This window comes from Chiloscyllium plagiosum, unplaced genomic scaffold, assembly GCF_037043375.1.
Source record: "Chiloscyllium plagiosum isolate Xiang-an unplaced genomic scaffold, Cpla_swu_hap1 HiC_scaffold_21, whole genome shotgun sequence".
NCBI classification, from domain to species: domain Eukaryota; kingdom Metazoa; phylum Chordata; class Chondrichthyes; order Orectolobiformes; family Hemiscylliidae; genus Chiloscyllium; species Chiloscyllium plagiosum.
The window spans coordinates 18167936-18191353 of record NW_028270159.1 but is presented as its reverse complement, the minus strand read 5'-3'; the positions used below and the strand labels follow the sequence as shown (position 1 = coordinate 18191353).

The 23418-nt window shown below is 40.3% G+C and overlaps 1 protein-coding gene across 1 annotated transcript in view; it reads left to right on the top strand.

Annotated features, from left to right (window-relative positions):
* ddx31 (DEAD (Asp-Glu-Ala-Asp) box polypeptide 31) overlaps positions 1-23418 on the top strand; it is an 89522-nt gene that overhangs the window by 6573 nt on the left and 59531 nt on the right. Inside the window, exons 3-14 of the mRNA XM_043720329.2 lie at positions 369-444; positions 952-995; positions 2514-2584; positions 5042-5106; positions 9151-9195; positions 9726-9767; positions 14696-14760; positions 15425-15544; positions 17148-17254; positions 18016-18248; positions 18937-19113; positions 21246-21305. Coding sequence (XP_043576264.2) covers positions 369-444; positions 952-995; positions 2514-2584; positions 5042-5106; positions 9151-9195; positions 9726-9767; positions 14696-14760; positions 15425-15544; positions 17148-17254; positions 18016-18248; positions 18937-19113; positions 21246-21305 — 1105 coding nt within the window. The remainder of the gene's footprint in view (positions 1-368; positions 445-951; positions 996-2513; positions 2585-5041; positions 5107-9150; positions 9196-9725; positions 9768-14695; positions 14761-15424; positions 15545-17147; positions 17255-18015; positions 18249-18936; positions 19114-21245; positions 21306-23418) is intronic.

The window sequence follows — 23418 nt, the reverse complement described above, 5'->3', positions numbered from 1 at the left end:
TAACCCTGTTAATTCTCCATAGCCAAGAAGGTGATGCAGTGAATGGAATAAAAATGTGATAGTGGGAGAGCAAATTGGAAACAGAAAGATAATGGAAAACGTATACATAGCAAAATTAATTTTAATATTGTTTAAAAGATAATCTGAAATTCAAAAGAAATTATTCATTTACTTCCAAATACTAGTTTCAGTACATAATTCTTGATTGTTTAGTTAGGCATTCTGAAGGCATATTTTATAAATACATAAATTTTATCCCTAATTTAAAACCAGCTACGAGGGAATTATTTGCCTTCTGCAGTTACTATGCAAATATTTGTACCTTTTATAATTTTCTAATTTTTAATTGTTCTGATTTTTATTTTCAGACATACAGTAATAATGATGAAAGAAAAGGTTTTTACAACAAACTCTTTCAATGAACTCCATCTTCATCCACACCTGGTCAGTAGAGGGTTTATCTGTCTTTGGCTATGTAACATTGGGATTTAGAGACGTAATGGGCTACAGTTGCACATTTGTTTTCTGTAAATGTACTTAATAATTTTGCTGGCAACTATAATTCTGATTTTTAGGTTTGATTTCTACCTTTTATAGCAGAAAATAGTAGGGTGCAAAACATGAATTAAAACGGACAAGTTAACTCTATCAGTTTTATCCCAGATCAGTTTTAGTATAATTGGTGTGGAAGCTAAGTAACTGGTATGCTAATGGCCTCTGAACTATTTTCAAACTGATGCATGCATTTTTCTGTATTATTAACAAGTAGTGTTGGGATCCCAAATTACAAGAGTTGGATCTGTACTTAGAGGCCTTGCATTTCGTGATGGACCATAATTAGTTTGCTTGGCATTTTGAGGAATGAGGGATTGAGGATTATTTCAATTTAGATTAACTACAAAAATCATCATGATGTTTGGTTAAAGGGTTCTTTTCTGTCTTATCATTCAGGTCTCTACACTCAACAATGTCCTCAAGCTGTCCACCATGACCAGGTAAGACTCAGAATCTTTAGGTTTTGTTTGTAACATTCTTTTTTAACCATGGTTATTAATTAAAGATTTTATAGCAATGGAGATCTTTACCAGTGTTCAACTGATATAACTTATTTCATTATCTATGTTAATTCAAAAGAATTAGCTTGTTGTTTGTTTCTGGAAGCTCGTTCTAAAGAGTCCAATCTTTTCCTTGAGAATGAGAGATTGGTATTGGATAAACTTGATTATATGGAAGCATGAAAACAAATTTACTTACTTTAAAAATTAAACTGAGATCTTTTGCAAAAAATTGTGTTGTGACCAGCCCCTAGGTAACATTCCCCAATTTTTTAATGAAATCATGGAGCTCTCAAGTGATGAGGAATGAACTGGCACCACTTTTTTATTCACCAATCCTCAGTTTGTTGCAACATGATTAATTTGAAAAGGATCCCTTCCCCTGTAGATTGCTAACCGCAAGAAGAAATTGTATTGAAACACATTAGGAAGACTGGTTAGGAGATCATTGCAGCTATTATCACTGCTATTACCAGAAGCATTGGTGATAGTTGAACAGTCAATTCCTGACTTTACAGGTTGATTGAGATTCTTTTGTCCTGGTTCCTTCCGACTATGGCTGGTTGGCAGCACTCTGAGAGAATGTCTTTATTTTTTTTTTTCACCTATGCGGGGTTGTTTAAAGGCTAATCTCAGTGTGAGTCCGCACAGAATAGGGTTGAAAGTCATTTTTAGCCCAATTTTGTTTGTAAAACCCTGGTAGGGTAAAACACAAGCATGTATACAGGTGATGACATCCTGCTGAAAGGGGATTGGATAGAGTCATAGACTTAAACAGCACAGAAACAGACCATCAATCCAACTTGTCCATGCCGACCAAGTTTCCCAAACTAAACTAGTCCCACTTGTCTGCATTTGTCCCATATTCCTCTAAACCTTTCCTATTCACGCACCTGTCCAAATGTCTTTCAAATGTTGTAACTGTAACTGTACCTGCATTTGCCACTTCATTTGGCAGTTCATTTTACGCATGAGCCACCCTCTGTCAGAAAGTTGCCTCTCCAGTCCTTTTAAATATTTTTCCACTCCACTCAAAAATATACCTCCTAGTTTTGAATTCACATACCCTAGGGAAAATACTGTTGCTATTCACCTTATCTTTGTTCCTCATGATTTTAGAAACCTCCATTAGGTCATCCCGAGTCAGCATCTTATTGTCTTTTTTTTTTGAGGTCTTTTTATTTGACATTTCCCAGACTCTGTTCTGGTGTGACATTCCATAATTCCTCTCCAGGCAACTACTGAATTTACATTTGCAGTCATCTTCTGGCTTTATTTCCCTTTTTTTAAAAAAATACACACATTGCAATTGAAAGGTCAGTACATCCATAGGTGATCTAGGGATATGAACTGAAGTGATGACTGTAGTTGTACGTTAATTACTAAGCGAGTACTCATTCTGCTGGTTTGATACTAAAAGTAATAATCCTTCATAATAAGCTTTTTTTTTCCCCGAAGTGTTCAGAAGCAAACAATTCCAGTTTTACTAGATGGAAAGGATGCTCTGGTACAATCACAAACTGGATCAGGTACTTGGCCTATTTCTTTTTGTTTAACTATTTTACGTATAAAAAATGAATTTTAGAAACAGTTGAATTAAGAAAATCAGTCAATAAGTCGTAGTGTTGAGGGCAAAATCTCTCTAAATTTGCAGGTGGTACTTAGGGAGAATGGTGAATTGTGAGGATGACACTGAGCAGCTTTAGAGGGACTTTGACAATTTGATCAAATAGGCAGACACCTGATAGGTTTCTGCATTGAGATTCATCTATCAGGTAATGCATTTCAGTAGACGAAACATGGGTAAGAGATAATGCAGCTTCAGTGTTACAACCTTAAAAAGAGTACAGGTGCAGAGAGATCTTGGGGTTCAGATGCATAATTGTGTGAAGGTTGTCAGGCAACTGAAACATTTGTTAAGAAGGCTTGTAGGATCCTTGGGCTTATAAACAGAGTCATAGAGTATAAAAGCAAGGAATCACAGAACACCCATGGAAGCAAGCCATTTGGCCCATCAGCTCCACACTGATCCTCCACAGAGCATCCCAACTAGACTCAAATCCCCACCCAATCCCCGTAACCCTGCATTTCCCAGGGCTAATCCACCTAGCCTCACGTCCCTGGACTGTATGGGCAATTTAACATGACTATCCACTAAACCTGCATATCTTTGGGCCATGGGAGGAAACCGAAGCACCCGGGCGAATTCTGCACAGACACTGGGAGAATGTGCAAACTCCACACAGACAGTCGCCAGAGACCGGAATCAAATCGGGGTCCCTGGTGCTGGTTACCATGCTACTCTACAGTGATGCTACACTTCTACAAATCATTGGTAAGACCCCATTTGGAATATTGTGTTCCATTTTTGGGTACCTTTTTTATTTAGGAAAGCATGTTAACACCCTGGAGACAGTGTAAAGGAGATTTACTAAAATGATACCAGGAATGAGGGATTTTACATATGAGGAAAGGTTAAAGAATTCAGGCTTATTCTTCCTGAAGCAGAGAAGATTAAGAAGTGACCTTATTATGGTGTTGAAAATTATAAACAATTTTGACAGAATTAAAAAGGATATTCTGTTTCCACTAACTTGTAAGTCAGTAATTAGGTGTCACAATTTCAGATTTGTCAGCAAGAGAGCTAGAGGTGAGGCAAGGATAAACTTCTTTACTCAGAAATTGTTGGGATTTGGAATGTGCTGCTTAGGAGCGTGGTGGAGGTGGATTCCATTGAAGATTTCAATGAAAGTGAATTTACAAAGATAGGGCTGGAGAATGTAGCTGGGTAGCTGTTTCAGGAACTGGTGTGTGCACGAAGGACCTCCTTCTGCACTATGAAATTCTATGACTAAGTCGGAAGGGAGATTTTTCATTTTTCACAGAGACTATAGAAATGCTGTATAAAGCTGAGAACTACACCTTCAGTGGCTGTTACTACTTATTAAGATTTCAAGGTTTTGTTTCTCTGGTAAAGTTATTAATGTTTCATATGTCTTATCAAAGCTAGCATTGAATTCAAATAATATTTTCTATGCAATTACACTTATTTTCGTATGCATTTATTTCATTGAATACCAGGATATTTTGTTTTTCGAACAAAAATAATGACTATTGTGAGTAGAAAGCATGTGAAAAGTCAATTGCGGTGTCTGTTTAAATACTGAAGGACTCTTGAAAGTCAAAAGTGGTGTAACATCATAGACTATTCATTTGCTCATTTGTACTTATTCATAGTTGATCTTGGGAACTTTAAAATGTGGATGCATGCTTCTAAGGAAGCAATAATTCGAGAACCTTGAATAATGTTACACCTGATTAAGGGAACCATACATTAGGGGCAGCACGATGGCACAGTGGTTAGCACTGGTGCCTTATAACACCAGGGACCTGGGTTTGCTTCAAGCCTTCAGTGACTGTCTGGAGTTTGCATGTTCTTCCTGTGTCTGCGTGAGTTTCTTCCCACAGTTCAAAGATGTGTAGTTTAGGTAGGTTGACCATGCTAAATTACCCTATAGTGTCCAGGGATGTGCGGGCTAATAGCCATGGTTAATGTGGATTGGGGGTGGGTCAGGATTGGATTCTCTTTGGAGGTTCAGTGCCGACTGGGTGGGCTAAATGACTTCGATCTGAGCTGATTGGAATCTATTTTATTGCAACCAAGGCCCTCGCATATTACAACTGAAATTGTCATAGAGTCTTTACAATGTCCTGTTTAAACCGATTACCACAACTTAAGTGCTTGGTGTTGAGGGGTACTATAACATTGTACATTTACAAACAAGGTGTCAATTGAGCAACTCTAGTTAAAAAGAACTATTTGTTAAATTTTGTGTCTCAAATGATTGAGCTTTATGAGTTACTCTTAAAATAAAATCTAAATCAATAGTATGGGTTTGGTTAATTAGTGTGTAACGGCTGCTGATTATTGCAAAAGGGAAAACAGATTGTTACTTGTCCAATCTCATTTTGTTATTTATATTCAGGCAAAACATTAGCATATGGTGTCCCTCTGGTCCAGTCTTTGCAGTCTGTTCAACCAAAAATCCAGGTAGGTTGTACCTGCTTGATCAGTAAATATTTAATTGCTAACTGTTGCGCAGCATTTTCAGTTTTATGTAAGAGGTGTGATGCAGCTCTAATTGGTGATAGAAAGTAGCTATTAGAATCAATAGAAAACTTTGCAAATTAAAACTGAAGAACAGGAAAAATATTATGGATGCTGGAAATACTAGTAAAATAAGCAACAGCCATGGAGAATGAAACAGGCAATATTTCAGCTTTAAGACTATCGGAACTGATTCAGATTTCAAATGAATATTTTCGCATTGAAAGAGGTTGGTGAGGAAAGAACAAAAAGGAAGGTCTGGTCCTCAATGGAAGTCAGCAGTGATTAAGTGAACAAAGGCATGAAGGGGTAAATAAAGAAACAAAGAACTGAACCAAGATGAGCTGTAAAAACAGAACTATTGCTCACACCAGAAAAATTAAAGGAGTGATGATGATTTGAAATTGTTAAACCTTTGAGTCTTGAAGGCTTTACAGTGACTAGATAGAAGATGAGATGCTGTCCCTCAGGCAACTTTGAAGGTCAAGGCCGTAGTGGGAATAATGTGGAGAATTAAGGATGCAAGTGGTGGTGATTGCAAACAGAGATTGTTCAGCAAATGGATCAGTCAATCTGTACTGAGTTTTTCTGAGCTGGTTGTGCACCACAAACAGAAGGCAGTCAACTGTACATTCAAATTCTGATTTTCTTTTTTAATTAGTTTTTGAAATGTGAGCAAAACTGTCAATGTTAACATTTATTACCCTTCCTCAGTTGCCTTTGAGGAGGTGCTGGAGAGTCTTACTGGTGAAACCTTACTGAACTACTGTAGTTTATATGGTGTGGGTACACCCATAGTGTATTTTTCTATTAACAGTTTGGTACAACTGAGTTGATTGCTATGAATTTCAGAGGGCAATTAAAAATCAACTCTTTTGCTGTAAATATGGGTTTTGTGTAGCTCAGAGCTGTTAAAGACTGATGATTTCCTCTCTTGAAATAAGTTTCTGAATGAGGTGCTGTGATGTTTTACAATTTGGTAGTTTCGGGATCAATGATTATGAGACTGTCATATTATTTATTGATTTTATATAAAATTTCCCAGCTGTCTTGGTGGGATTTAAACTTGTCTGTTGCCTTGGCTTTTGCTGAACTGTCTTGAGAGCAGGCAGTTGATGTAGGAGGTGCCATAAAGCAAGCTGTCTTTCTAAGAAGTAACTTCATCTGCTCAAGGGTAGCCACAGAAAAACCTTTCATGTTGTGGTGGTTCTTAGGTATGCAAATGACACAAAGCCTTTCTATAATGTTGCGTCAAACTTCCTGCCATCGAGGTTTCCAGAGCATGTGTGGAGTAGAGATGAAAAGTGTAGCAACATGACAAGGAGAACATTCATTCAGGAACTGTTTTACTCTTGGTGTAGCTGAAAATGTGTTGCTGGAAAAGCGCAGCAGGTCAGGCAGCATCCAGGGAACAGGAGAATCGACGTTTCGGGCATAAGCCCTTCTTCAGGAATGAGGAAAGTTTGTCCAGCAGGCTAAGATAAAAGGTAGGGGGGAGGGGCGTCGGAAATGTGATAGGTGGAAAGAGGTCAAGGTGAGGGTGATAGGTCAGACTGGGGTGGGGGCGGAGAGGTCAGGAAGAAGATTGCAGGTTAGGAAGGCGGTGCTGAATTCGATGGATTTGACTGAGACAAGGTGGGGGGAGGAGAAATGAGGAAACTGGTGAAATCCGAGTTCATCCCTTGTGGTTGGAGGGTTCCTAGGCGGAAGATGAGGCGCTCTTCCTCCAACCATCGTTTTGTTGTGGTCTGGCGATGGAGGAGTCCAAAGACCTGCATATCCTTGGTGGAGTGGGAGGGGGAGTTGAAATGTTGAGCCACAGGGTGGTTGGGTTGGTTGGTCCGGGTGTCCCAGAGGTGTTCTCTGAAACGCTCCGCAAGTAGCCGGCCTGTCTCCCCAATGTAGAGGAGGCCACATTGGGTGCAGAGGATGCAATAGATGATGTGTGTGGAGGTGCAGGTGAATCTGTGGCGGATATGGAAATTTCCTTTGGGGCCTTGGAGGGAGGTGAGGGGGGAGGTGTGGGCGCAAGTCTTGCACCTCCTGCGGTTGCAGGGGAAGGTGCCGGGAGTGGAGGTTGGGTTGGTGGGGGGTGTGGATCTGACGAGGGAGTCACGGAGGGAGTGGTCCACCTGCTCCATGATCTTCGCTTCCCCGGTCCCCAACGCCTTATTTTCACCATGGACATCCAGTCCCTGTACACCTCCATCCCCCATCACGAAGGACTCAAAGCCCTCCGCTTCTTCCTTTCCCACCGTACCGACCAGAACCCTTCCACTGACACCCTCCTTCGACTGACTGAACTGGTCCTCACCCTCTTTCCAATCCTCCCACTTCCTCCAAACGAAAGGAGTAGCCATGGGCACCCGCATGGGCCCCAGCTATGCCTGCCTCTTCGTAGGATATGTGGAACAGTCCATCTTCCGCAACTACACAGGCCCCACCCCCCACCTTTTCCTCCGCTACATCGATGACTGTATCGGCGCCGCCTCGTGCTCCCACGAGGAGGTTGAACAGTTCATCCACTACACCACCTTCCACCCCGACCTCAAATTCACCTGGACAGTCTCCGATTCCTCCCTCCCCTTCCTCGACCTTTCTATTTCTATCTCAGGCGACCGAATCAACACGGGCATCTACTACAAACTGACCGACTCCCACAGCTACCTGGACTACACCTCCTCCCACCCTGCCCCCTGTAAAAACGCCATCCCATTCCCCCAATTCCTTCGACTCCGCCGCATCTGCTCCCAGGAGGACCAGTTCCAAAAACGCACAACCCAGATGACCTCCTTCTTCAAGGACCGCAATTTCCCCCCCCACCGCATCTCTTCCACTTCCCGCTCCTCTGCCCTTGAGCCCCGCCCCTCCAACCGCCACCAGGACAGAACCCCACTGGTCCTCACCTACCACCCCACCAATCTCCATGTACAGCGCATCATCCGCCATCATTTCCGCCACCTCCAAACGGACCCCACCACCAAGGATATATTTCCCTCCCCTCCCCTATCAGCATTCCATAAAGACCACTCCCTCCGTGACTCCCTCGTCAGATCCACACCCCCCACCAACCCAACCTCCACTCCCGGCACCTTCCCCTGCAACCGCAGGAGGTGCAAGACTTGCGCCCACACCTCCCCCCTCACTTCCCTCCAAGGCCCTAAAGGAAACTTCCATATCCGCCACAGATTCACCTGCACCTCCACACACATCATCTATTGCATCCTCTGCACCCGATGTGGCCTCCTCTATATTGGGGAGACAGGCCGGCTACTTGCGGAGCGTTTCAGAGAACACCTCTGGGACACCCGGACCAACCAACCCAACCACCCTGTGGCTCAACATTTCAACTCCCCCTCCCACTCCACCAAGGATATGCAGGTCTTTGGACTCCTCCATCGCCAGACCACAACAAAACGACGGTTGGAGGAAGAGCGCCTCATCTTCCGCCTAGGAACCCTCCAACCACAAGGGATGAACTCGGATTTCACCAGTTTCCTCATTTCCCCTCCCCCCACCTTGTCTCAGTCAAATCCATCGAATTCAGCACCGCCTTCCTAACCTGCAATCTTCTTCCTGACCTCTCCGCCCCCACCCCAGTCTGACCTATCACCCTCACCTTGACCTCCTTTCTACCTATCACATTTCTGACGCCCCTCCCCTAAGTCCCTCCTCCCTACCTTTTATCTTAGCCTGCTGGACAAACTTTCCTCATTCCTGAAGAAGGGCTTATGCCCGAAACGTCGATTCTCCTGTTCCCTGGATGCTGCCTGACCTGCTGCGCTTTTCCAGCAACACATTTTCAGCTCTGATCTCCAGCATCTGCAGACCTCACTTTCTCCTTACTCTTGGTGTAGCCAGTGAGACTTTGAGCACCACATGTATATTGAATGAACTGACTTAACATTGCGGGGAGTGGGTGAATCCATGAAATCCACCTTCAAAAAATACTTAACCCTGAAAGAATCTTTTGTTTTTGTTTCATAGCGCAGTGATGGACCATATGCTGTAGTCATCATTCCAACCAGAGAGGTATGCTGTCTGCATCAAAATAAAGTGTGAAAGTTAAAAATAGTTTGTATTTAAATTTACTTGTGAATTTGTTATTTCCACTCTGCATCGAGTATTACCAGGCAGGGGGTAAAATACACCAACTGTATCACAAAGTTCACTTTACTCTAGTCAGCAGTAAGCTTGAACTCTAACCTCAAAACAGCATCTTAATGCATTAGTGTTGACTGTTTCACCTTTTGCATCTGTTTGAGTGAGATTGCCAATTAATGTCAAATACTGGGCAGTTTTGAGCTGTGAGAATGCACCCACCATGAACTAACTTCACAACCAGCAGGAAGAGGAGTTGTTCATGTCCTGCTGTGCCATTCTCATCCCAGAAGGATGATGTGCTAATTCAAAAGTGACTGATGCTATAATTCAGCAAAAACTGGAATATTCTTTAAAATTCAATGCTTATGAAGAGCATATATTCATGTGAATAAAAAGTAAGATGCATTTAGGATATTCGAAGAATTTTACATTAATATTTTGTTTACTCTCCTTATTAGCTGGCCCTGCAAAGCTTTGATACCATTCAGAAACTGATCAAGGTAAGCAAATCTCATCAGCACTGAGAATTAAACATGTCTACTCCTTTCACATGTTTTCTTCAAAAGATGACATACCGTGACCTGGTTATGAGGCAATGAAGACTTTTAAGAAGTAACATGATGAGGAAGGGCTAAGAAAAGGGAGATCCTTGTCTTTCAGGTGCATGTTGTAGGTCGTTTTTCACCACCTAACTCCATACTAAGACCACCTCTATACTTACTTGGATTTACCTTTTTATTAAAGACCGTGAGCTGACTGTTGTTGAATTCTACCCCCTCTCTGATTTCTCATTGGTTGGTAATTGAGGTGAGTCATTTTACAACTGTGCATCATTGTCAGAGAAAAGATGTCCTTGTGCAGCGTTACTTTTTTCTACAACTATACACCCCAGTCCAACACCGGCATCTACAAATCATATCTTTTATTTGCATAATATCGTGATTAATGTAATAAGCTCTTCTCAGTGTCCATGAAAACATTTATTAAATCTGCTCCATTACACATTACTAGATCCAAAATAGCTCAACCCTGGTTGGACCCACAATATATTATTCTAAGAAATTGTCCAGAATTCTTCCTCATGACTACTTTTGCCAATTTGATTTTCCCAATCCACAAAGATTAAAATTACCCATGATTAATGTGCTGCCTTTTGACATGCCCTCATTCTCTTCTGATTTATTTTCTGTCCTGCAGTGTAACTACTGTTAGGAGCCTACAAACTACTCCCACTAGTGTCATCTTCCCCTTGTTCCTCCACTCACCTGGATTCTATGACTTTTAATCCAAAATCATTTCTTGCTATTGTAGTTATTCTATCCTGTACGAACAAAGCTACCCTGCCCGTCCTTTCGAAAAGTCATGTACTGTGAATATTTGTTTTGCAGATTTGTAACTATATTTCACATCCATTCTAACTCAAATTTTGTTGCAAAAATGATGCACATCCAACCATTTTACCATTCCTACTCCCCTAAATAGCTATCCTGAAATGCTGTCACATCCATATGCTTTGAAAGCCTACGTAGTACCTTTCCAGAGCTGCCACCCAAACCCTCATCACCGCCCCTGCTCCGACTCCCAACAAAAACAAAACCCAAATAACTTTGAAGTCCTTACTAAAGTCTTAGTTATTCATTTCACCAGTACTGGTGCCAGTGTCTCATAAACTGAAACCAGTTCCTTCCACACCAAACATTCGGCCTTGCATTTAACTTCTTGATTGTGAAATCTCTTATTAATCGTACTTCAAGACACATTACTAAATCTAAATTTGCCTGTTCCTACTGCTCTAAGAAGCAATCCCTAATGTAGTCTATAAATTGCTCTTCTATCTTACTCTTGCACATTTGATTTTGTCCAGTCAGTATGCATATTAAAATTACCCATGACAGTTGTTGCTTTTTTACACCTTTTCATTTCCCTATTTCTGTTTTGTCCTCCATTAAGGCATCTCTTCAGAAGTCCACCCATTACCTCTCCCTTGTTATTACTTATTTCCACATCACAATCTACTGTACTTGTATTGTTATTCACAACCACACTCATAATGTCCTTACTAACAATGCTACCCCACCTCCTTTTCCTTTTTGCCTATTCTTTTTGAACATCAAATGTCATGAATAATTAGTTCCAGGCTTGACCATTGTGTAACTACATACCTATAAGCTATCAAATTGTATTCATTTATTTGTACTTGTGCTGTCAAATTATGCAAATTGGCATAGGGTAAATCAAGCTTGAGAGCTTAATCATGCTATTATGTTACAAATGCTGCATGCATTCAGACAAATAGCCTTAACATTGACTTTTTACGATTATTACTTAGAATGATTCTAATTTCTGCAGCACTTTTCTGCATATATTTTCTACCCTTTCCTGTCATGTGTTTATTATTGTTCAACTTTGCTGTCTTGTTTCTTTCTGACTTGTTAAACTTCCCTTCAATTGAACACTGAGCCTACTACTTAGTTTAGTTTAAAAGTCTATCTACAATCCCAGTTATATCATTCACCAGGGCACTGGTCCCATCATAGTTCAAAGGAAGCCCATTCCAGTAGGACCGGACTGTCATTCCCTCAGACCTGGTGCTAGTGTTCTGTGAATCAGAACTCATTTCTCCCATTCAGTCTTTGAGCCGTGCACTTGCCTCTCAAGCTTGATTTACCCTATGTCAATTTGCACGTAACTCACATAGTGAGATGAGATTGGTGGTTCTGCATTTCAGTTCAGCTGGACCTGCTTGTAAACCCTCAGTAGAACCTCTTTCCTAATCTTACCAATATCATTTGGTATCTACATGGATCACAACTGGATCCTTTCCTTTCCCTCCCATTCCCAGATTCCTCTCCAACCCATAAAATGTGCCCTGAGCTTTGGCATCAGCTAGGTCTTTGGGCCCCACTGTCTTTGTTGCAGAGAGCTTAACTATGCTATCCACAGTTCTCTTTTCTCCCCATATTTGAAAGGCTGGATCATGGTGCTTTGGCCAGTAACTCCTCTTCCTTGTAATCTATGTCTTCATCCACACCTGGAGCAGTAACTTAGTTATTGGGCAAGAGTCTGATGCTCTTCCAAAGCTAAATTCTGGATCTTCATATTTGTCTCACTCACAATCATACTCTCTTGTCATTGACCGTGGACAAGATTTGTTGTAATTAATCTAAGGGATATGACTGTCCCCTAAAACAGTGTCAAAGTACTCCACCCTCTCCTTGATGTGTGGTACTATTTGCAGCTCAGACTTCAGCCCATCAACTTTGAGCCACAATTCCTTGAGCAGTGAGCACTTGCTGCAGATTTGGTGATTGTGGATTGTATGAGCTCCCATTCATTACAGCTCCAGCACATTGACTGCCCCGCCATCTCTATTCTATTTAATTCAGATGTGGAATATTCTAAAAATAAATGTTCTAACTGTACTCTTTAGCTGTAATAACTTCTCCTCCTGATTTAAAGAAATTCTTGGCCTATTAAAAGAGACATAGACGAAATATCACCAAGCAACCTGTTTTCCTGTGATGTTGCAGTTTGACTCTGACAGCTAGGAACAGATTGGTTTCTCTGCCTCTGGTTTTTATTTCCACCTGCTGCTACCTTTCTCATGCTGGTCGCTTTTCTCTTTTTATGGAATTGCTAATTCTGAGCGCTCTTCCAGAATTTGCGAAGCTGCTGTCCCCACCCTCTCCCATGCTATTTAATTTATTAATTCCATTACGTTTTGGTCCTGTCCATTTTGAGTTAAGCAGGAGAACTTCCAGCACCCTGAAATGGAAATCTTCTAGGTGTTGACATTCACTGTAGTCTCAATGACACCTGTTGTACCCACTATCTACGTTCATTTGTGAAGAATGGGCTCAAGCAAGTAGCCTCTGCAACAAGACTCCGTGTCCTCAAGAAGAGATAGTTATTGGGGCGTGGAGAGGCAACAGAATTAGAAACTTTGCACCATAGGTAATTAGAGGACAGGAAACCATCCAGCACATTATGCCTCTCTGCAAGCTCATTTCTAAAGAAAGACACAACCAATCTCACTGCTCCATGTTTTTCATTTTCTTTGTAAAACTTTCTTTGCTTCAAATATTGATCAAGCCTTCCTATACACAATGTAATGGTCAATTATTCACTGAAACAAAATATTCTGTGCTCAACAACATTCACTGAAGAAATTTCTCTGAACTTCTCTTCATATTTTCAGTGAAAATTTTAATCCTTTGCTACCATCTCTTAAGCAGAGGTATGGTCTTTCTATAATCACTCCATCAAGACCCTTAAATTTTAAAAGCTTCTATAAATTCTCTACTTTAGTCTTTGCACTGATGGAGGTGGATGTAGGTTTGCTTGCTGAGTTGGAAGGTTCATTTCCAGGCATGTCGTCACCCTACTAGGTAGCATCTTCAGTGGGCCTTAGGTGAAGCACTGCTGATAATTCCTGCTTTCTATTTATATGTTTGGGTTTCTTTGGGTTGGTGATGTCATTTCCTGTGGTGAAGTCAATTCCTGTTCTTTTCCGAAATGACTGCCAGACTACTCGGACCCCTTGGCACCGTGGTAGCCCACAAGCCCATCAACACACTAAAGCAGCAGCTAATGAACTTGAAAGACCCTATACAGACAACAAGCAAAACTAATGTCATTTACAAAATATCGTGCAAGGACCGTAACAAACACTACATTGGACAAACAGGCAGAAAATTAGTCTCCAGGATACATGAACACCAACTAGCCACAAAAAGACATGACCCTTTCTCACTAGTATCCTTACATACGGATGTGGAAGGAGACCACTTCGACTGGGACAACATATCCATCCTAGGACAAGCCAAACAAAGACACGCACGAGAATTCCTAGAAGCATGGCATTCCAACCAGAACTCTATCAACAAACACATCGGGTTAGACCCCCATCTACTACCCCCTGAGAAAAAGAACAGGAATTTACTTCACAGAAAATGACATCACCAACCCAAAGAACCCCAAACATATAAATGGAAAGCAGGAATTATCAGCAGTGCTTTGCTTGAGGCCCACTGAAGATGTTACCTAGTAGGGTGACGAAACGCCTGGAAATGAACATTCCAGCTCAGTGAGCCAACCTACATCCAGAACCTCGACCTGAGCTACAAATCTTCTCGAAACTCGCTAAGACCAATGGAGATGGTTCTTGGAGCTTGAGGCTTTTTCATAACTGTCCTATCCTACATTGTACAACCTCTGATGTCAATTACGTTTCCTTAATTCAGCACCTATTAAGAAAACTATGGTTTGACCAATGTATGTGCAGATTTATCAATAGTTCTTTATTATTGTATCCTACACCACTATTTATAAAGCCAGCGTCACTGAAATAGACAAAAGCAGATTGAATGTTTCATGCTCTTATCTGGCTTCCTAAATGATCAGTTGCATTTTGTTTTAAACTTAATAGCCATTTACATGGATCGTGCCAGGAGTACTGATGGGAGGAGAGAAACGAAAATCTGAGAAAGCTAGGTATGTCTGACCTCATCAGTGAAGAAAATAGAGAAAACAAAACAAACATGAGCTTGCTGAGTAAAGCCCAGTGTTTTTATCGTATTGAATTGGTATTGATTTAAAAAGTATGACTAATAGGATTGTTGGACAGCCTCCTCCATTACAGTATAATTCTAGCATGCACTGGTGTGTTTCAACTTGATAGTTAACTATTTTCACATTTTACTCATGGCTTTGATTAGCAATCAAAATATTTAATTTTGTTCCAAGAGTGCTGTGCCCAAAGGCAGGTCCTTGCATTATTGTCTGTTTGTGCTTCCTTCTGAGCTGTTTTCTTGGCAGTCTTTGTCAGTAGTGGAAGGCGACAGCAAGCCACTCTTGGAGACAGGCCACAGAGGCAGACCCAAGTCTTCAACTGGAAGTCAAAACTGTACTGCTTGCAAGGTTTAATTCCTACACTGGCTAATGTTATCATGAGGGCTCTGTCTTTGCAATCTTGCCTGAGATATGGTGACCCTAAAAGTAAATCCCCATCAGCCATCTCTCGCTCTCTAATGAGAGAGCTTCCCTATGGTCCTCTGGGACGATTGTGATTTTTATCTTAATTCACTGTGTGCAGTGTTTCAAGAAGTTTGAGGCTATATGAATTAAAAGTTCTATAATTAGTACTTTCTTGTTCTAGGTTACGTAAAGGTATAAATATACTTCTATCAACTCCAGGGCGACTAGTGGATCATATAAAGAACACAAAAAATATTTGTTTTTCTCGTGTACAGTGGCTTGTTATTGATGAAGCTGACAGGTAAATGAGTACAGGTGGTTCTGGGATAAAGTGCATTTTGGTAGTGCAATTTGGCTATAACATCGCTGAAGAATTGGGGAACAGTATTTTGAATAATGGCAATAGCACGATCCAGCGGGGATCAGTTTGTACAATTCACTTTGCGCATGCTCCGATGTGCGTGCTGAAATCACCATGCCATTCTTCGCATGAGCCAATGTTCTTGGTGTTTTGCGCATGCACTAGTGTCTGTGCCACAGTCTCTGCACCGTTCTGAGCATGTGTGATGTCAGCGCCACAGTCTCTGTACCCTTATGTGCAATGACACTGCCGGTTTTCCTGCTATACTGCACAAGCGCTGATGTCAGCTGCCAACAGTGCAGCTTTCTGTGAGAGGTACTGTACAGAGAACAACTTTCTTACATTTTTTTAAAATGTGCTGTGTTAAATTTACTTTTGTTAATAAATATAATTTCAACCTTCATTCAGGTTGTGCTTTACTTTGGATGATTTTTGAGTGTTTGTGAGTGGCCTGCCCCCAAACCCACTTTTCACATAGGCCCCATTATTTCTATTAAGCGAGGTTTTGCTGGAGCACAACTACAGCAATATAGGGAATTACCTGTATAATACATGTGGCTCAATGGATAGCGTGCTCTCATCTTTTGAGTAAGCAAGTTATGGGCTGAAATTCCATTCTAGACCCTTTGAGCACAAAAGCTTGACTGACATTCCAATACAATATTGCTAGTGTTGCCTCCTTTCAGCTGAGAAGTTACTAATGCCCCACGTATTCTCTCAGGTGGATGAAAAAGATACCAAGGCACAATTGTGGTGTATTTGGCAATATTTATCCCTCAATCAATTTTTAATGATGCTGATTACCTAGTCATTATGAACAGCTTTGTTTATGGAAGTTTGCTGCATTTCTGGTGTTGCGACAGTAAATGTGCTTCAATAGTATTTGATTTATAAAGAGGTAAAGACATCATAAAAGGTAGTGTGTAAATGCACATTTATTTTTTAAGTTAGGCAAGAACTTTTTAGTTTATAACTAACTGCAGTTTCAGATCCAACATTCCACTAAAATTGGGGTTTCAGATTCCCTCTCATCATCATTATTCTTCTTTTCTCTGAAAATGCTAGTTAAGAGACCTGATATCACCCCTTTAATGAATTTCCCCAGTTATAGGACTATTTATCAACCTGTTGTCTCGGATTCACAAACAGCATCTTAATCCTTTTCCGCAAACTGTAATGTTAAGCGGTGTTTGTACAGTAGAACTGGAACTTTAATTAAAGTTTTTGTTTGTTACTTTTGCGGTAACGGTTTCCAACCAATAGATGTCTCTATTGTACTTTGCAGTCCATCACAACAAACTTCAGGAAAACATTTTTGTGGTGGGGTGTGGAGTAACTTAGATGAACTGAGTCCCATTGCTTTGAAAACTTTATTCATGTTGCTTTGACTTTCTAGGTCTTACTTCTGCTCTTTGCTATTCTCTGGTGTAAAGGAGTATAGTTAAGCTCTATCTAACATCAAGTAATTTAATATCTTGTTGAGAGAGCATAGAAATTCTTATGAAGAACAGTTTTTGTGACCTATTTTTCTGTCTGTGAACAGGTTGCTGGATCTGGGTTTTGAGAAAGATATCACTGTGATATTGAACGCTCTAAATGCAGCACATGAGAAAAGACAAAATGTTCTCCTCTCTGCCACCTTAACAGATGGTGAGACTTTGGTTCCTGGTGAATAAATGTAAATATTTTAAATAAGAAAAGACCATAAATACAGCCATTAAGATTCCATCATTCAATTTAGTTTTACTGTTTGGACTGCTTGAAATCTGAATCTGGCATGGTAGTCATTTTGCTTCCACTGTGGTGTTGGATCAAATCCCGAGAATCCTGATCTAACAGCATTACATAATACGTTCACCACTTAGACTACAGTCATCAAGAAGAAGTTCCATCGCCACCACTTTCTCAAAGGAAAATTCTAGCCTTGTTAATGACCCCTGTATCACCAGAATGAATAAAACTGGATTTCAGTCTGTGTTTGGGCAAATTGCCTTCAAAACCTTTTCCACTCGTATACTTTTCCCCATATTACTATTGTGGAGCACACCAATAATAGAGCAATGTGAAGCCTACTAAAATGGCATATGGCTCTGCACTATGCCATTGGTTTGAAAAGTTTTATGTTTTTAAAGAAGAAATTGTAGCCCAAGTACAAACAATTTTATTGGAGCAAAGTTCTCCTTTGCCAGCTTTGGTTTTTAAGGTATTTTTTTCAGGTACTGCACAACATCCAAGTCATTCTTTCCCCTTGGAACTCAACTGCAAAATAATATTAAACAGCTTAAATGAAATTGTGCATATCAGAGGTAACTGAAGTAATCTAAAATCAGAATAGTCTATGACTCTCTGACTGTAAGTGCCCATCTTTCTTTGAAATATAATTGCTTAATGCAATATATTTTTTATTTCAGGAGTGAATCGTTTAGCTGGGATCAGTTTGAAAGAACCAGCCAATATATATATAACTGAACCACGGCAGTCCAAACCTGTATTTACAACAAAACAAATGACGGCCAAGCAGGAGAATATTGAGGAAGATTTGGAATGCTTTTCAATTCCAGAACAACTTCAACAGTTTATAGTGATTGTTCCCAGCAAACTGCGACTAGTTACACTTTCAGCATTCATACTCCAAAAATGCAAAGTAAGAAATGGCCCTGAATGTGGTGATGTAGGATGTGGTTGGGGGATACAGTGGTATATAGTGGTAATGTCACTGGACCAGTAATCCAGAGGAGCAACTAATGTCCTGGAGACATGGGTTCAAATCTCACCAGTACAACTTCAACTCAGTTGCTAAATCTGGAATAAAAGCCAAGTCTTGGTAATGGTGAATGATGAAACTATCATTGTTTAAAAACTATCCGGTTCACTCCAGCAGGTGAAAGATGACTACCTTTCTAAACTGCTGGTCTACATGTGACATTAGACCACAGCAATATGATTGACCCTTAACTGCCCCCTGAAGTCATTTCAGAGTCAACAAATAATAGCCTTAACAACACAGCCCACATCTTATTGATGTGCGATGGGAAATTCTATTATTGGGGTAGTATGTCAGAGGTTAAAACTAATATGTAGAGTTCATATTCTGTCAGGACAGTTTGAAAATTTGGAATCAGCTGGAGGATGTACACTGAAAAGAAAAATCTTCATTTTATCCTGTTTAACTCAGACGGAACTAAGATTTAGTTCCATTGTTGTTTCTTCTCAGAACCAAAATCATCAATTGATATGTGGTCTTGTGCAATTTTCCACACAATAATTGATTAATTGGAACTATTTTTACTTCCGATCCAGTCACATCTGATATTTTTTTCTATTTTTCACAGATGGAAAAGATTCAGAAAATGATCATATTTTTCTCTAATTGTGAGTCTGTGGAATTTCACTACACCCTTTTCACAAATGTCCTTACTCCATATTCTGACAGCAAGGAGCTAAAACATTTATCTTTCTCCGCTTGTAAAATGCTGTTTCTGCGCTTGCATGGGAACATGGAGCAGGAGGTGAGTTTACTTTTATTTGCGTATTGAAGCATGAAGGAACTGACACTTGACATTAAGAAAGGATTTTCCTTTTGCTGCCTTTGATTTTTCACTATCAACGCCGCTCTGTAACCCTGTCAGTTTCCACACCATCTACCTGTGCTACTTTTGAAACAGCTGCTAAGAGGTGTGCAGGAGTACCGTGGTTGATTCTACTATTTATCACCCAGACTGCGTGGGTGAGATCAGAAATTCTCTGTGTGGGGAACTGCAGGGAAGAAACACCATGGTGCAGCATGTGATGTGCATTAGCAGGCCGCCAGACAGTCATTGGATCTCACTTAAATGGTTGCAGAAACTCCCTAGTCAATGAAATGCACTGATTCTTGGCTTGACTGTTAGAGAGAATATCTTAGTATATTGTAGAGCTCTATCTCTAGCAGGTGAAGAAAGTCTTTGTGGGAGGAAAAGGATCTGGAACCATCCACTCCCACCAGGCAAAGTAGTTTTATTTTTAAGTTTTCATAATTGCTGTAGTGTACGTGAGGAGGTTAATAATATGGCTCTAAACTGTGTGATATTCAACACTTTGTAGGTGTGACCTAGACATTTCTGTTTCAATTGTGCTCTAAGGACTGAAGTAAATGCTGCCATAAAAGAATTATCATTTGGGAAAACTCCAGTGGTTGATTATGACTGTGGCTGCCCTGGGGAAATTGTATTTTAAAATATAATGTTCTAAGTAACCTGCATTTAAAATCTTGATGTTTCCACCCAGAAAATGCAAATGCAAATTAAAATCCTAGCCATCGACTGTGATTTTTTGCCAAATAATCAATGTAAAGGTGGAAGGAAAAACTGGCTGGGTAATGTTCCACACCTGCATTACTGGAATACGTTTACTCTACCTCTAATTGAGAATACAGTATGGACTTGGAGAAAATAGATTTAGTTTAAGGAAAACACACCAAGACTGACAGTTTTGATGCCCATTGTAGCCATTACACTTTGTGAGCCAGAGCAGGCTGGATATGTAGGACGCACACACCCTGACCAGCTGTTATCTAGCAAAACAAAGATTAAGTGGATGGGCGTCAGGGGAGGAATTTTAATGTTTATTACCCTGAGTATAATTAGTGCATTATGTCTTCAAATTAGAGCGTCAATGGAGCTAAATAGCATACCCCATATGGTACTGCTGAGCGGATGCACTGCTGCATTTCAGATACAATAAGATTCTTCTTACTGTCGTTATTGTTGTCACTTGCTGCTTACTGATACTTAAGTTGCCCAATCTTCTAACTCTGTCCCTACTACCAGAAAAGTGGTGCATGTTATTTCCAAGTATTTGCCTTGTTCTTTTTCTAGATCATTTTATACTTGTTTATTATGTTCTTATGCCATTAATCAGATAGAAGTGTTCATTACTTAATTGAAATTGAGATATAATTCATGCTCTCATAACTTGTTTATGATTTGTACTAGTAATTCTAGTGAGCTTGAACCCAGTGGAGTGATTATAACACCAGAATGGCCATGCCTGTGTAGGCGCTGGCCATAACAGACTGCAGGAAATGTCTGCATGTGCCACTGATGTCAGTAGGTTGGGTAAGAGGAGGCACTGAGACTGGGGACGAGGTCGAGGCCAGGGCATATGAAGCAGAGTTTTCCCTCTATGGCAGCATCTGTGAAGCAATTCTCCTCAGCCCCCACTCTTTTGTCATGTTCACCCTACCACTTAGTCCTCTCCAGCCAGGGTGCTAGCTGGGCATGGGTTCTTCATGGAGATAGTGCCCTCATCAGGGGCTACTGCTGCATCTTTTTCCCCTACTCCATCCTTCTGTTCCCCCATCCCAAAAACCAACTGGTTGTCCAGAGGCTAAAATCACAGACGGAACTAATGACGTTAGCTGGCTGCCACGCTGTGTTCTTGCAAATGTATGCAGGTTGCTCTATTGGTGCTAGTGTTCACAATAAATGCATCTTCTTTCAAAATGATTCATTTCGAAGAGTATTATTCTATTTGAAAACAAGTTTGAGCTTTAAGCTTCCATCTCTGTTAGATCTGAATACAAGTGTTAAGTATAGGAATGCACTGTATGTTTTTGCACTCTCCGGTGATGGTACTGTTATTCTTTACTTTTATTTTGCAGGCACGGAAGCAGGTTTTTCTGGAATTTTCACAGTCAAAAATGGGTGTCCTTCTCTGCACAGTAAGTACAAATCTTAAAGGCTAGTCCAAAACAAGAGAGCATTGCATTAAAACGAGAGCCAAGCCATTCAGCAGGGATGCTGAGAAACATCTTCATGCAAAGGGTAATAATTTACAAAGTGTGGAATTCTCTTCCACGAAAATAAATGGATGCTAGATTATTAATAAATTTTAAATCTCAGAATGATAGATGTTTGCTAGCCAAGGGATATTAAACTGAGATGGGTAAAAGGAGTTCACTTACAGATCAGTCATGATCTAACTGAATGCCAGAACAAGATTGGAACAGCATTCCTTACAAGTTGTTGTCTTCTGCATGGACCTCTAAGGTCCATGCGTGGCAGTAGTTTTTGGAACTAGAAGTCAATGCTGCAAACCGTGTCGGCACGATGATTGTTGTACATGGAGTGTCAGAGCAGCTGTGTGCATGCGCGGATAGAGGGAATATTGGCCAGGGGTCGGTTGATTGGCATCCTCCCTTTCCAATAATCCTTAAAGAATGGTGAAATTCTTGTTTTATTTTTTGTCTAGGGAAGTGAAAATCATTTTTCTGCTGTCTTATACAGAATAATTTCTTTATCTTTCAATTAATTTGCATGTTGTTCTCTGAATATTTTCCAGTTATCACTCTTCTCTGTCTTCCAGTTTTTCTCTTGTTTGTTTTTCTATTCCTTGTGCGTCTCTTAGCCAGATGGTTCTTGATTCTCCTTTTTTCTGTCTCTTTTTGCAGTCTTTACAGACATATTCTGTTTCTCTGACACATTTGCTGAAAAATGTAATTAACTCTTTGAGCTCCAAAGTGTTAATTACAACTTTCAAAATGACATTTGATGACCTTTGATTACATTCAAATTATCTTTTGATTGCATTATTGAGGATGCAACTCGAGACAACTTGAATATTTCAATGAGTATGAATATATTAAAAAGCATTATTGTAATCTTGCCCTAAGATTGACTATTCGAGGCCATAAGGATGTTCAAATGAGGGAAATTTGCACAAGCACAGATGAATATGTTGGTTGGGACAGTTTATCTCAGAATCCCTACAGTGTGGAAGCAGGCTATTCGGCCCATCAAGTGCACAGTGACCCTTTGAAGAACATCCCACCCAAACTCACCTTATCCCCTTCACCCTGTATTTCCCATGGATAATCCACCTAGCCTGCACATCTTTGAACTTGGATGAAACTGGAGCACCCGGAGGAAACCCAAACAGACACGGGGGAAAATGTGCAAGCTCCACACAGGCAGTCACCCGAGGTTGGGATTGAACCTAGGTTCCTGGTGCTGAGAGACAGCAGTGCTAACAACTGAGCCATTGTGCTGACCAGTTTAACAAGGATTGGAAAAAGTAAAAGTTGCAAATATGTAATAAAAAGGCTGGAACTACACAGTAGATCCATCGGCATCTAAAAAGAGAAAAAGCAGATTTTTTTTTTCCAAATGGAAAGCCGCCTTAACGTTTTTTTTCAATATCTGAAATTGATCATTTGAAAATTGTACAGCTTCAGAAACCAGATTCATTTTCAAGAACAATGATGAAAGTAACATTAAGTTTGTTCCTCTGGAAATTTTCTGAATTTAGGTTTCATGCAAGTTCAGCTAATGGTTTTAGCAGTATAAATGTTGATTGCAGTTTGGAACTGTTAGTCGTAAAAGACCACTTAAAGGTTTAAAGGATGTTTTAGTGTATATTTATAATTAGGAATTCACTCATTTCCATAATTTAAGGGCTATGATAGATCCAAAGCAATATTTATTACAATTGACATGAGAAAACATAGTGCATTTTATCAGTTACACAATGGTTGAATATACTGGAAAATTAGTGTAAGTATTTTCATAATCTGGTAAGTTATTTATTCTATAGTAGTATGCCACGTGATTTGACCACACTGGCATCAACAGGGAATGCCAGCATAGAATTGTCACTTTCGTCTCTTGGACAGTGAATTGGCAGAATGGTTTCACATGGTAGAACTCTTCTAGTTTGCTAACTAAATAGTAAAAATACTAATTAGAATTGATGCTTGTCTGTCATGATTTCATTGTTACCAGTTTGATGCTAGTTGTTAGAAATTGGTGTAGGTTCTCTCATGGGTAATAATTTTG